The sequence below is a fragment of the Vollenhovia emeryi genome, unplaced genomic scaffold (genome assembly GCF_000949405.1).
Source record: "Vollenhovia emeryi isolate VEMERY1.0 unplaced genomic scaffold, V.emery_V1.0 DF939166.1, whole genome shotgun sequence".
NCBI lineage: Eukaryota > Metazoa > Arthropoda > Insecta > Hymenoptera > Formicidae > Vollenhovia > Vollenhovia emeryi.
The window spans coordinates 832,594-848,272 of record NW_011967200.1 but is presented as its reverse complement, the minus strand read 5'-3'; the positions used below and the strand labels follow the sequence as shown (position 1 = coordinate 848,272).

General features: G+C 47.9%; 1 protein-coding gene across 1 annotated transcript in view; it reads right to left on the bottom strand.

The window, feature by feature from the left end:
- The window catches only part of LOC105564353 (semaphorin-5B), a 108,599-nt gene that overhangs the window by 18,724 nt on the left and 74,196 nt on the right, over positions 1 to 15,679 (bottom strand). The window contains exon 3 of the mRNA XM_012016668.1: positions 10,052 to 10,148. Coding sequence (XP_011872058.1) covers positions 10,052 to 10,148 — 97 coding nt within the window. The remainder of the gene's footprint in view (positions 1 to 10,051; positions 10,149 to 15,679) is intronic.

The following is a 15,679-nucleotide window of genomic DNA, read 5'->3' as shown; positions in this document are numbered from 1 at the left end:
TTCGTTTTTGACATAAAGTCGACCAGTATAGTCTAGATTTTGCTGCGTACTTAATTCCGTAAAAGAGTTTTGCATTTCTATAAAGCCAGTTGAAAGATTACTTCTAACAAAGAATGTCGATAAAACAGACGGCTTTAGGATCCCCTTAAGACCCATTATTTCAATTTACCAGTCTATAAATACCGTAGATCTAAAGGGATATAAAGTACATAGCGTGACACGACAATCTACCTGTTGCAAGCCTCGTTATTTTGTTCACGATGAGAAACATATTATGACCTTCCGCCATTATCCCGCTTATTCTGGTAAAAGCTTCAAGGGGGAGGTAATGCGCGGTATAATATCGAATTGCTCTCGTTCTTACGCAAGTCCGCTCTCGCCCGAAGGACAAGTACAAAATTGGACGTCCAACTCGGAGCGGGAGAGCTAGCTCGCGGGTCCCGGGCTCCGGTACGGTAATCCCACCAATCGCGAGCGTTCAATGTTTGCCGAGGGCCCGCGGACAGGAGGTCGTACCTCCTTCTCCTCCTCGTGGAGGAGTTAACAACAGCATCCGAGACGAGATCTCTCGCGATGCGAAACACGTCGGCGAAACACGAAGGTGCACCCGACGCGGCGCGCTCGACGGGTTTCTTCGTGACGCGACGCGCCGCGCGCCGCGCCGGCCGGCGTACGCCTCGTGGAATAATAAATTCTATAGTCATATTTTTTTTTCTCTATAAGAGACGGGATGACTCGCGCGACGAGGACGAGGCTCGTGATCTCGAATCTATTATTTCGTCGCGTCGTAAACGTGAACGGTGTGGCAACAAAACCAGACCCAATGGTTATCCGTCCTCTTTGTCCTCCGTGCCCTCGATTGTCTCGTACCCCCCTTCGAAGCCGTTCGGCGCTGACGTACCGACGTTGCACGGCCGTTTTTCCCGAGGAGGAAAAAGCGGACGCGCCGGGACGAAGGGCCGGGACGACGCGACGTCCTGCGCCGCGTCCGCGAGTCTCTGCTCCGAAGACGGAAAAAGCTGAATGACACACACGCACGCTCTCCCGTGCCGCTTCAACGGGTGGGATATCTTTCGAACGCGGATATGACGATTTATCGTCGAACGAGATCGCCGCTCCTTCGAACAATAAAGTTTTATTCTTTCCAGCGCGGCGGCAGCCCGCGATACTTCTTCGTGACTAACGAAAGGATAATTAAGCTTGGTATGCCGCTGCAAATCGATCACGAGCGAAAGAGTTGCGGTGAAACGAACGTTATCTCTCGTGGGATTATAGAACGGAAAATCGGAATGCCATGTGAAAGCAAACTCGTCCGTTTTGTTAACAGCAAAGAACACGTTCGGTTTCGTGAAAAGTGCAGTGTTTTATCGAACCGGAGAGCTGAAACGATTTTATCAAATTCTCATTTCGAATATCTCGCAGTCAGCCGCGCTGATAATTTTTAATAAAACACTCGATTTTCTTGTATAAATACTTCCGCAACAATTTCCGCAGCGAACACCGTGCTGAAATTGTAAGCGTGGCAGGAATATCTCAATCTCGCTGAGAAAGTTTCCGCTCAGGTACATCGCTCTGTGTTTTCTTCAATACAGAATTGATCCGCGCGGAAGCCGGAGGGCTGTCTGTTGCGTCGAAGGTGGCGAACACTTTTACCCGATACTTCAGGTGAAGCAGCTCTTTGTCCGACACGCGTCTCTTATTAAGCCCGTATCAGACTACATCGTGAAAATAGTTTCTTTGAAATCAAACAAATTCCCGAGACGAAAATCTAAGTCACACAAGTCATCATTAAACACGACATATGCTTAATTCTTTTGTTGTTTTCCGTTTTTGAATGCTCCGCGTCGTATTCTCAAAGCTGCAAATTATAATCAGCTCATGAGTTGCGGTCAGACGCATCATCAGCGTGCTCCAAAGTTATATTTTTTCAAAGAGTAGCTCTTGGAGCACCTTTTTACTATATTTAAATAATACAAATATGCTTAGTAAGAGACGCGTGTTGGACAAAGAGCTGCTTCGCCTGATGATGACTTAGATTTACGCCTCGGGTTTTCTTTGAATTTTGACCTTACTAGACTTTTATTTAATTTCACAGAAACGACTTCTTTACCTCAACCAAAATTTTATTTGATTAGAACTGGAATCTCTAGAGGCCCGTGTCCACGATGCTAGAACTTGGTCCAAGTTCTAGTTCCGAGAAATGCAACTTGCTTTTCCGTACAAGATGCAAGTTGATTGGTCACACATTTTTTGAAACTAGAACTTGGACGCAGTTCTTGGATCACGGGACACAAGGCTTAAGAGAATTTATATATGTTTCTTCAAATCTAGCAAGTGTTTTAGTAGAAGTAAATAAAAATTTAGTACATTCAAAGAAACGTGATTTCAACGTATCTTATTTATTTAAGTTAAATAAATTTTTTCTGGATGTTGAGATTGAGACTAGATTCAAATTTGATAAAAATTTGACTAAACTTGAGATTAGTAAACTTAACTCTGACTGGTCAAATTTCAATCTGATCTCCATAGTCCGATACGGGTTTAAGTCCATGGCTCCCAAAGCCGCGAGCTCCGCGGAGCGGACAATGATCGCGTTGTATCGCGTATCGCGATCGATCAAAATCGAGGTAAATCGAGCTAATATTTCACGCCCGCTTTTCCGTGTCGCGTCGCGCGCATTACATAAACGCGCGCGCATTCTGCGCGTGTAAGCGGAGATATACGGCCGACGGGGCTGTCGGCGGACAGGCGAGAGCTATTGCGTATACGCGCAGGACACGCTGGCGCCGTCTGTGACATTCTCCACTTTCCATCCCTGTGCCCTGTCCCACACGGTCCTCCTTCACCTTCCTTTTCCTTACCGCGCACAGCCTTCCCAGACCACCTCGGAAACGGCGCGGCGTGCTCGAAAAATCGCAACCTGTAATTATCATGCTCGGGCCGCGGCGGAGTTAATGTCTCTGTTGTCTCGTTGCGCCCGTGCGTCTTCGCGAATCGGCGGAAATTGCCGCTCTTACCCTTGCCCCAGATTTCGCAACTTGCCCCAAGCACCCAGAAAAAAGTTTCTTCAAAATCAAACAGATCTGCTTCAATTGTGACCTTACGAGACCCTTATTTAATTTCAAAGAAATGATTTCTTTATCTCAACCAAAATTTTACGTGACTGAGACTGGAATCTCTAGAGGTCTGTGTCCACGATGCTAGAACTTGGTCCAAGTCGTAGTTCCGCGAAATGTATAGTCAATCAACTTGCAGCTATTCCATAAAAGCTACAAGTTGATTGGCTACACATTTCTCAGAACTAGAACTCGGACCAAGCTCTAACATCGTGGACACTGGCCTTAAGAGTTCACATCTATTTCTTCAAATCTAGCAAATGCTTTAGTAGAAGTAAATAAAAGTTTACTAGATTCAAAGAAACATGACTTCAGCGTATCTCGCTTGTTTAACTTAACTAAATCCCTTTTCTGAGTGAGGAAGCGAATCCAGACGTCGCGATTGATAGACATAAAAAAAGTATATTCATAAATGTGACAAGAATATAATCTCTCAAGGTGCGTCACTTAAGAGATAAAGAGAAATCGTAATAAGCCGCAAGAGACGTCGCGAGCGCGCGATGTTTGCACAAACTTTAAGAGTGCATCACGGGAACACACTTCGGCGGTAGAAGTGCGCGCAATATAAATTTTACGCGACTGTCTAGAGAAAGAAAATATCGCGCATCTTGATTTTATTGAAGTAGCGAACACGGTATCAACCGCTACGGTCACCGTCGCGGTTTACCTTATAAATATTCAGTCCTCATGTCATCGTTTATTCACAACCTCCTCGACGCGCATATTCGAGGCTCGTACGTAGCCCGTTATCGGAGATTTCTACGTCCCCAAGTGTAGTAATGTTCGCGTTCGTGTCGAATAATAAAAGGACGACATGTGCAGAAGGCATGCGAAAACGCCAGGGCAGGCGACGCGACGCGACGCACCGAAATCAGGTTCCGTAGGCGTAACGGTAGGCCGCCGCGCTCGATCTCTCGCGACAACCTGCACCGGCGCGGCGGACACGTCGATCGACACGGCCCTATAAATAAGGCCGCTTATTTGCTACAAGATAAATCTCCCGGTAACGATTTGTCACGGCGCGCCGCGCGTGGCTTGCGATACGCACGAAAATCCTTCGACTTTCCGAATCGGCGACGTGTCGGCCGATCAGTGAAATCGTTTCGTTAGTCCCGCCGGGAGGACAAGTCTGCGCCGATGATGGAAATTAATTGGCTAACCGTTCCGGAGATATAAACGCTTGATTAATATATTCATAATTTTCGCTCGATAATTATTCCGTTCGGTGACTCATTAGTAGAAATTTTTAATTGACAAAGTTGGCTGGTAGAGAAAATGTTAACTTTAATTAATAGAAAAGTGCAAATACGAAAACTCTATTAATTATAACGGCTGCTTTCCTTTTAGAGAACATAGTCGACATTTTTGATACGAATCGACGCATGTTGCACCCCAGTTTGAATTTAATTCGAACTCGATCGACACTTTTCGACTCTGCTCGGGGAGAGAGTCGGAGTGTGTTTTCGACCGAATATCAGCATGTGAAGCTGTCACCGAACCTAGCCATAATTACTTATAAAGCGATATTTTTAATTTCTCTTCGTTCTTTATATAAAGTCGTGCACCCCCCCGCTTTGTTTTCATGCGTACTATAATCGTGTGGAAGAATTTTGTAATTTTATAGAGTCAATTTCAAATTGCTCACGATTAAAAAATTGAAAATTTTAAATACCAATATCTTTTTCATTAGACTTCTGAATGTTTTAAGTATGAAAATATTCTGCTACGCGGTCCGCAACTTATCCTGACATTACTTTGTGCATACAAGCTAATAAAAACTTTTTTCAGCGCAAAAACTATATTCGAATGTGTCGGTAAAACAGACGACTTTAGGATTCCCTTAACTTCTTTAAATCTTCGCCATTTCACAGTGGCAAACTGCGCTCGAGTGTGTTAACTTGTGTTGCTGAATGGAAAGCAGCCAATATCTGCGCGTGTAGAACGCAGAAACGTTCATTCCGTTAGCTTTAGGTAAAATAGAGAAGATACGCGGATAAAAGAAAGGGTTTAGAAACTCTCGGATATTTCACGTGCATGTAACGCGCGCGTTCGAACGTTAAATAAAATAATGTTAAATGCAAGAGGACAGTCTCGAGATAAGTGTATCTCTTGTACGTGTGCGCGGATTCTGGCGCGACCGAAGGAATTCGCTAAATCGCGAGAGGAAAAACGCTCGAGCGAGTGTTTCTCCTCGCGGCGTGTCGATATGAGAACCGACGGATAGAGAGAACCGGGCGATACGGTGAGCCGGGATAGGTTTCGCGTGCCTCGCACACTCGGAGCAACATCGTAAATACGATACGACCACGTTGGCGGCGACGTATGAAATTCCTAACACCTGCGGCCGGCTGTCGCGAGCGGTCTCGCGCGCGCGCGCGTAAACCCAAAAACTTTTATGCACGTCGCGTCATACATCCAGCCGCCGCCGTTCTATCCGGGCAAAACAAGAAGTTTACGCGGCAGAAATAATTTCTCTCCGTGAGAAATTTCTGCCGAGAAAACCACTACGTTATGAGCCGCGTGAGACTGTCATATATCACTTCGCCAGCCTCGAGACGAAAAGCGCGCGGAAGTCGAATGAGTAAGTAGAGTGCAGAGATTAAAGCGCGCGTGTTATTTAGAAAGTTTGATAGAAATATGAATGTGATGCGCTGGAATAGTACATTCGCCGCGACTCGAGCGGGGGAATCCAACATTTCGAAGCTCGTCGTTTCTTGTCAAGTCCAAGTTTCCAATAGTCGAAACGGCGTGTTTACGGGTGAAATTTCCCTTTCAGTTTTGAAGGAATCCGAGGCTAATTAATTATTAAAATTAAAGGGAAAAGTGGGAGATACCGTATCTACGAATTTGACAGCAGTTTAATATTTTTCTGCGCTCGACACTTTGCTGGAAACCGCACGAACGCCGGCTACGTGGGCAGCGGCTAATAACTGACGTTCTATTAATAGAAAGCGCACGGGGGCGTATTCCCTTTTCCACGGATCGATCGACCGATCGATCGTACGTTCGACCCAGGCCTGATCTCGCGACACCCGTGTCGTGCGCGCACGTATGCACGATCGTATTACCTCGCGTGGGTGGACCACATTTTTCGTGACCAGCATCGGCTTGAGCGTCGTTAATAGCGCGCGATAACGCTAATTTTAGTCCCATCGATCAGCTCGAATGTCATCTTGCAATCCGACCGCGGCAGACCGGCGTTTACGTCCTCCGCTTGGATCCCAGAAATACTCAATATTTCTTCACGTTTAAGTCTCCAATTGAAATTCGGTAACGTCCGATTTGCATGCAATTAAATCGTCTTGTTGCACCTTACTAAGAAGTCCAGCGGAGATCCACGGGGGAAAGAAATCAACGTCCTCGATATCTAAAGGCTGAAGAGAGGCGGAGCACTTCGAGTTTTGCGTTTCATCGTTTTTGCTGCCAGAAGTGCTCACTTCGCTTGAGCTATTAGCTTTTATTTACATCAACCACTTAACTTATTGTCGCGAAGTATAGATAAGGTCGACCAGTCCCGAGGAACCAGTCGTCCAAGTGTCCTTTCGACTTGATATCTCGCGGAGTTAAGCCCGCGGATCCGCGAACGTAGCTCGAAGCTACGAAAGCGCGAGCTCGGAAGCGACGTCCTCCCTAGAGACCCCGTAATCAGAGACTGGCCATAAGAGTGCGTCAAATTCCTGTTTAACGATCGTTACGATCGTAGAAGGGCGAGGCGAGCCTGTGTTTCTCTCTCACTCGCAGGAATTTGACGAACTCTTATGGCCAGTCTCTGATTACAGGGTCTCTATAAAGCGCGTCTTCCTAGACGAGGCTCCGCCTCTCGCGATAATCGTGCTCGTTGATCACCAAGTATTTCGCCAACCGGCGCACCTACGTAAACTGGTTCCCGATCGCTCGCGAGACGGCGAAATTACGTCGCCGGCCGTTTTCCGGCCTCCGTATCTCGGGCCACTCGTCGCGCGTTAAAACGCCGTTTACACAAATATTATTAATGACAGGCGCGTTAGGACGCGATTTCGTGGGCACAGGTAATCGCCTACTTAATATGCACGCCACTCAGCGCGCCCGTTCCCCTTTTTTTCTCTCTCTCCGCGTTTTCTATTTCTGTCTTTTTCTTTCTCTCGTCAAACATACCGAGTGTCATTTCCTGCTTGTAATGAGGCGTTGCTTATCGGCTAGAGAAAGTGCCGCAAAAAAGCTCCCGCTGGCTCCCTGGAAGCGCTCCGTCCCCAGGAGCGCCCACAATTCGTGTATCATACGCGAGTCCTTCCGAACGTCAAATCAAATTTCAATTCTGCATCCGCCATTTCGCGCGCGCTACTTTTCATATTCTATCAGAATTTTCAACTGGAATTTAAATTCCGTGGGTCCTAATGATGTCATTCTTTTAAGTTTTGAATCCGTCATTTTGAATCATCGGTTGATTCCACCATGAATTCATCGCCCTTGGAGTGAAATCTCTGTTAATTCATTGTTAGATCGTGTAGTCGTTGCGAAAAAAGATTTGTGATCGAATTTGGGTGTTGAAAACCCGCTGTCTCATATTGGAAACCTATTTTATAATATAGGACTGTCCCCTATGTGCACACACGCCGCTGGGTTTGGGCCAAAAACACAGCGGAGTACCACGTGATCGGGACCGAAAGGATCAAAGGACCGGCCGAGGGTGAACGCACTAGCTGTACCATGGTTTCGCGCAAAAACGATTCGTATACTAACGCGTTGTATCGTGCGGGACCGGCGGGTACGTTTCGTGCCCGCGCCATTCGATCCCGCCGCGAGTAAATGAATCGCGCGAAACACGATTTGCTTAAGCGCGAGCACGTACCGCACCGGCAATGATTTTCAGAGGCAATTTCGTCGTCGTAATTCCCTCGTCGCCCCGCCGTAAATCCGATATTTCCACATGGCGCGTAATTCAATCGGACACATCGCAAAATCGGAGATCACGAAATTCATCTATTTCTCGATATATTCCCGACATTTCGTCAGTCAAGGTCTCGAAACGTGGGCCGGTAAAACGCGCCCAGCGGAAAAAGCTGCCTCGCAGCTGCCGTAAAAATCTTGAATCTGCCCGGGTCGAGTATTTGGAAGCGCGGCGAAGAGCACGTCGTTATTGAAATTCTCGCGCGACAATCCGCGATGACTCGCGAAAGTTCGCCGCGGCCCTGAGATAAACGTAAGGTCGCCGAGTGGCGAAAAGGCGCGATAACGCAGTTAAGTAAGAAGATTGCGAAATTCGTCGCAGCAATTAGTCCTGGCAATTTAAGTTGCATTGCGCGAGGCTGCCAGGAGGCCAAAGGCTTGTAACGCTCGCCCGCGTGAGTCGGCGATTCGGCTTTTTCGGCGCGGTCCCCGGTTAATGAGCGGCACGTAGGCGAGCGGCCGACTTCGTTACGAAGCCCGACGTAAAAAGCGTCAACGAGGGGCGCGCCGTTACTTTTCTCTCCCGTTTTCTCCTTCGTGAATCACGTCGCGAGACAAGCCGAGAGCCGGCTCGTCTGGCGCGAGTCGTGAAAATGGATCGGCGCGGCGCCTCGGGGAGACCGCCGTATGTCAGCCAATTTGGCGGGTCGCCAGGACATCTCGCTGTAAACCGTCGCGAATGAGGGGTCCGGCGCGTTTACCGCCTTCCACGGGGGTCGTACCGGCCGCCTGTGACGTCGTCAAAGAGCGACGTCGCCGTCCTGTAACGCAATTCCCTTCGCGATTCGCGAAATCGTTCGCCACTCCGACTCTATTTACATTCGCCACATGGCTCTCTCCAAGTCTATTCCTGATCCTCTCGCGTGAAAAGGTCTCGGATCGGAAAGTTCCCCGAGTCGAGTTTTTATCGCCGCCCTAAAGGGAACCCGGTCTTCCGTATGCAGTTGCAAAATGTTACGATTCCGATAAACCTCTCGTCTCGGCTTTTTTATTAACGGAGGAAAAGTCACCTGTTACGAGATAGGCTTCTAATATGAGATGGCGGGGTTTCTGCTCAATTAATAGGCATTATCTGTTGATTCGTCCGTTGCGACTGAATTCGGGTGTTGCGAACCTGCTATCTCGTATCGGAAACCTATCACATAATAGAGGACTTTCCACCATAGAGTTGACTTCTTTCTAATTTTGATTTCACAGAAGGACAGCTGTGTGAGATGTCGGTGAAACTGATCTTAAGTAGAGCAGATAAGCTCCGAGATAATTAGAATGTTCTGATCGGTAGAAGACGACTGTGAGATTTGACGTTGTTGCTACAAGTTTCAAACTCGTCTGAAGAACAACATGCGTAGAAATCGACAGGCCCCATTAGTTCCCGATATGTCAGACCGAAGCGTAAAATCGTGATTATTGCGCCAAAATGTAACACTCGTGCGTGATCGAACTTTTTGTCGCGATTGAGAGATAACAATTTATCAAAGCCACGGTAGGCCGCGGATATTTTCTCATTAAAATCTGGTCTCAAAACTAAACGCTTTCTAAAACTCGTTATCAAACAGTCTATTAGCGGTACAGATAGCGTTATCCAAATGAGGACTTTGTCGTTGTTCCAGCACCGGCAGTGCTCGCAGCAGTTTCGATTTCATCACGAAAGGCTGGACTTCCAGCGAGTATTTTGTTATTGTTGTGTCGAATATTTAAATGTGCAATCTCGAGAGTATTTTATAAATTATTCGGACCCAGTCTTCTATTTTTCCAATTTACCTCCGAATATTAAATAAAACTAGATGTTACTTCATTGAAATCAAACATGGTTTCTATTGTCCATTTAATTTTTAATTCTGTGTAACTTCATCAGGGCACTCGTACTGCTTACGTTCAGTTAACGCAACCTCGCGCAAGTGTTTCCGTAATTGTTTTTAATTAAGTGACGTTAATATGTGGCTACAGTCGCGGAAACGAGAGGATTAACCGGGTAATTGAAGACAAGCTTGCGGCGCGAAAATACGTACCGTGCTCCGACAACGACTTGCTGTCGCGCCACGTCGAAAAGCAGCTGAGAATAAGTCGTGACCCCCTCTTGTCGAAACATCCTGGTCTCCTCTAAATCTGCAACACATAACGAGACACGGGTTAATCCAAGTGAGCCCGGAGATAAAAAGTATCGCGAAGACTAAATTAAAAGCACCTTTACACTCGGTGTACAAATTGCACCGAGTTTGTCGACGTCAAAATCGTCAATCCAGATATTCCGTTTCCCTCATTCTCTCTTATGGGTAAAATATTTACTCTGCCAGGTAAAAAATCAAGAGATCAGTAGCGACAGGAATCACGGGCGACTATAATAGAGCCAGCTATGGACTTTCGATCCTCAACCTGGGAGGTGAGAAACCGGTACGCGGCAGGTGCGAAAAGTCGGCGTGAGGTGTCATAATTACCGAATCGAGCGTGTCGAGAGCGGCGCTTTCTTTTTCCTCTCATACGTTTATCGGTAGCAAGTCATAATTCAACCTAGGCCAACACGACCTAGACACGGGCGCCGCCGGAATTTTTCTTAGAAGTTCCCCCGGGCATCGGCAATATTCAGCGTCGTTCACGATATTTCGAATCGACGGCACGAATTGTTAATAATTGAACGCTTCGAGGAATCGCGTGATGGCAACGATCGCTCACCGTGGGCGCTTGCAAGGTCGTTATTTAATTATTTGCAAACACCTTCATTAGAAGATTCTTCTCATCGACTTCTCTAATGGCTTTCAGACTTGTATCCCGCGGCAATCTCACGTGTACGTGTAATAAGTAAAATTAATAAGTGGACAATTTTCGACACAGCTCGCCTGAATTTATTGAATTATACATGAATGCCGATAATAAAATTGCGGATTCTATCGTCGGGCTCCGTAACTACAGGCCATGTTTCAGAGCAACGTAGGGGACAACGGTAAGAAATTCGGGCCAGTTGTGTCGAAAATTATCTACACTTGTTGATTATCTACTGGCGAAATTAAAGTAAAATTGAAACCAATTAAAGCTTTTAAATCGTCCCAAAGTGAAAATTGTCCGAGCGAGCGGATATATTACTCTTCTCGCGATTATTCCGACTACAATAGCAGAGCTAACGAATGCGTCGCGTGAAAGCGGGATAACAGAAGACGTATGCTTTTTAAAAAGTTCTCGACATTGTCAGGCACGTGCAGAGAGGGAATCCTCGAAACGGAGACCACCCTGCGCGACGACAACTGGCAGCTCGTAGAGATTTACCGCGATTCGCCTTTATATACCTATATATATTTTTTTTGACGCCATGCGAGACGGGGGTGGGGAAGAGGCGATTTTACGTCCCGCGATGTCACGCCATAATATTCTATACACGCCTCTCACACACGCGCGCGCGAACGCGCAAACACACACAGCCGAGTACGCGCACTATCGAGGCATAACGATCGACTTACAAGACTGCCTCGTAAAGCAGGCTTCGATCTTCATGCCGGAGAGAAGAGAGGCAAAGGGCAAAGCAAAAATATGGAGGATGCTGAGAGAAGGAAGAGCCGCGAAGAACATACCGGGCGTTCTTCCTTTGCTTAACGATCCCAAAGGATTCTATCTCTTGCCAACAGTTTGCTTCCTTGTTTTCTTAGCGTCTCCGTGTCTTCCTTGCCCTCCCCCACGTCTTCAGCTCTCCGCTCACGTTGTTTTCGTTCCTGCTAGCCACGCCCTACGTATTTATCCTTACGAAAACGATTTTGCAATCGGCTTTTTCCAGACAGAGGTGTGCGAGCAACGTGAAATGCAATAGATTTCACGGGAAACTTCATTCCAACCCTATCGGCAAACTCTCGTTAAATCATTCCGATAAGTCTCACTTCTAATCAACTTTTCCGTTAGCAAAGTAGAATTGGCGCTTCGTCTTGCAACAAAGGCTCCAAGTTTAACGCTCCAAAAATTCCAGGTAGACGGATATCAGCGCGTTGCGGCATTCGAGACATTAATGCGTGGTCTACAATACGTGGAGTAAGCGTGGAGTAAGAAGTAAGGGAGATCCCTAACTTCTAGCTTTTGGTGTAAGGAAGCTGAAATACGGGCATGATTTTTAAAATAATTGTAACACTGATTGATGGCATTTTGATTCACCGGGAGTAAACCTAAGAGCTGAAGTAGGAGTAAGAAATAAAATGGATTTATTTCCTTACTCCTACTCCTTACTCCAGCTTACTCCATGTATTGTAGACCAGCCTTAATAATTTTCGCGGTTCGCAAAAGTCGAAAATGTACGCGTGGACAACATCCTATTGGTGAGACGCCCGCCTAGAGCGTGGGGAGGTCCAGGTACAAACCCTGGTTGAGGTAATGCTTTTCGCAATAAATTTTCTATATTATTAAAGATGCCAGGTATGGTCAGGAAAACACCGACGTTATTAATAATTTTCTCTAAAACAATCCCCCTCGGTCCGCGTCACCCTGCGTCGCGGAACGACCGGGGTGTTGGGGGACATCGATTGCTCGACGCGCATCATTTGCGACGAGCACCGGGCGCGTACAATCTTTCAGAAGCGACTTCCACGATCCCCGAGACCCGCTGGCTCACGGGCGCAGGTAGCGCGCGCTCACTCTCCGCTTTATCAATTTTCCGTCACGCGCTGGCGGGGATAATACGCTCCAGGACGAAATTGCATCGTTGCGGGGACGGCGCGCGGGCCGTGCCGTGCCGCGTTTACCTTGTACTACCTCCAAGAGGTACCGCATACTACCTTAAAGTGATCCCGCGTACGTCCCGCCACGCTACCGCGGATGCGGACCACCGGGCCGGCTATGTTAATACGGATAATTGCGTTACGCGAGCCCCCCCCCCCTCCCCTCCCCCTTTCTCGCCCCCTTCGCCGCCGCAATCGCGCACCACGTGTGCGGGCAGGGACGCAATTCGTCATATATAATTTTGTTCCATGACAACGTGCGAGCGAAACTGCCGCATTTAATTATTATCACTGGCGCGTGCATACGAGAAAAAAAATTTTTAGGCGATTCAGGCGCGATATTCAATCGTGATTACGAGTAGGCCGGCGTTGACCAAGTGAAGAGAAATGTATGAAATAAAAGTATTCTTCTGCCTTTCAGCGTTCGCCATATTTGCTGAACCTGTATATCTTCGAGTCATTTAGATCAGGCGATACAAAACCGAAATGAAGCGAGAGAACGAGCCTTATTAAAAAGACGAAACACGAACGAGGCCGAAGAATGAGATTAACGCACTTGGCCGACTTGGACTTTATAATAACCATTACAGATTAAGGACGCACTGAATATTCTGCTCCCGGAATACTTCTCTGTGAATAAGAATTAAAACTTACGCATCGCTAATGAAGGCCGTAAAAACTAATTGCGCCGATCGCCACGCCTTATTACGATTCACTTAATTCCGCCTACGACGGGGCGGATTTAAACGTCGGCATTCAATGTCTCGCGCGCTCGTAGAGCACGTGCTGCTCCGAAGAGGCCGTGGCGCTAATTCCAGATCCGCGGGAGATGCCCGCCGGAGAGATTACGGCGAAAAAGAGCGAGTTACCGCAAAGCGGCAGGGTCGTGGCGATAAATCGCGTCGGATCTGATAAGGGCTCGGGCTCCTCGCGCTAGGAAACCGGGGGAGAGATGCGTGACTGCAACACGCACGCGGCGGGGCGGAGTCTTTTCGCATAGCTTTTACCAAGTGCGCCCGTGCGCAATTTCGTGCATGCCCGATGCATCTAATTACTCACTCGGTCAGAGATCAAAGACGAGTCACGCGCGTATACGTAAGCGTACGCCGACTTCAAAGGACGACATAATAGCGTTCTCCGGCACGCCCGTCGTACGAGAGGCCGCGGCACCGCTTCAAGTTTCACGGGCTTCTCTCCGCGTTCCCGCTCTCGCCGTCTGTGTCGACATTCTGTAACGCGCTTTCCGTAGCCTAGCAGTCCAAATAGACCCCGTCTGTTTAATATCTAAATCGAATCGAATCCGCGACGAGCCCGACCGCGACGACGACGAGCCTGGGTGGCCGGTGAGAGCTCCAACTACTTGGGAAATGGATGCATAATCGTTAAAACATCGAGCCAAGTTCGCTGATCGGCAGAACGTTAATATTAATTGGCCTTTATCGGTGCGCGATCTCTTAATTGCGCTTGTAGTCGCCCGCTCGCTTGTCTGTCCGGCGGTCTAAGCCGTTATTTAGCTCCGATACGCGGCTTGCGTCAGCGAGCTGACCTTTTTGTAAAACGTGATGATGCACGGCACCGGACTAATCGATTACGCCTGCCGCGTAACAAGCCGGCAAGATTAGATAAAGGAAGAGGGCCGCTCGTGAGAGCAACAATGCGAAGCGACAGGCTATTTTTAACACTCCGTAATGAAAATAGCGTACAACGAGTATTATTAGCATTCCCTATCTGCGGAATGTCACACGTCTATTTCTCGTCACGTGCTGCCACGGGTTGGAAAAGATGCTCAGATTGAAGAAAATAGATGGATAGGAAAGCGGCGCGCGACACCATTTTTCCCACTGGACTGCTTACGAGAGCCAATCAGGATTTAGTCACGTGATCTAGTACTCGGCATCCTGATTGGCCCTCGCAAGCAGCCCAGTGGGAAAACGTAGGCTGAAGTTTAACGCCACCGCAATCGTGACGCAGTGCTCTTCGTTACAAGTCGAAAAAGAGTATAATGTAAACAGATTAATAACGCTTACGTACTTATTATATCGCAAAAAGTCGCGGGTTATTTATTACACAAAGGCGCGATACGTATGTATGAAAACGTCACGTTTCCTTTCAGACGTAAAGCGAGGTATAAAAGGCGTTGCTGCGATTAATATTAAAATACAGCCTCGTACGCATAAAGCGGCGCGATTAAAAATATTCCTTTGCAAATCTCATTAGTTTCAACGAATTTCTCCTAAATGGGATTGCCCGGGACCCCTCGTCATGCTGAAAGTTTAACCAAATTTATGGTACCCGCGGGATTAACACACGCCAGTCACACACCGGTCCGTTAAATCCCCTTCGCGAGGGACAATTTGGCTGACGTGGATGGATCGCGTCACGAAGAATCGCTTCCTTATTGTATACCGCTCGCTTAATAAATCCTTTAATTATAATGAATCTCCTTAAATAAGACGCCAGGCTGCGTCGCGGAGCTTCATGAAAATTTATAGCGCCTTAAAGAGTTAGTCGGCCGATCGCGTCCCGGTCCACCGAATCCTCCCCTTTCGCGTGGAACAACCTCGGCGTGGACGATGTAGGTGGAACCGTCGAAGGATCATCGTGGCGTGCGCATTATCAGATCTCGCCACGCGATGCGAGCGCGTTTCCCCATTGTCCACGTGCGCGGACGGCGACCGTTTAGCCGTACTTGGCCGCGGCCACGTGGGTGGCTCTCGACTTCGGCCGGCGATAATCCGCGTCAATTCTCCCCTCCAGCCCTCCCTCCGTCCGCGTCGTCGCTCTCTCGCTTCTCAAATATCCGCGAAATTGCCCTCTGCAAATAAGGACGCGCCGATGGTCCGGTCTTACCCGCTCTTGCATAACAATCTCGCGCGTGCAACCGTACACCTCGAGCTCTCCCTCAGCCTCCTCTTCTCTTCCACCTCGCGGACTCTTCCCCCCCCCCCC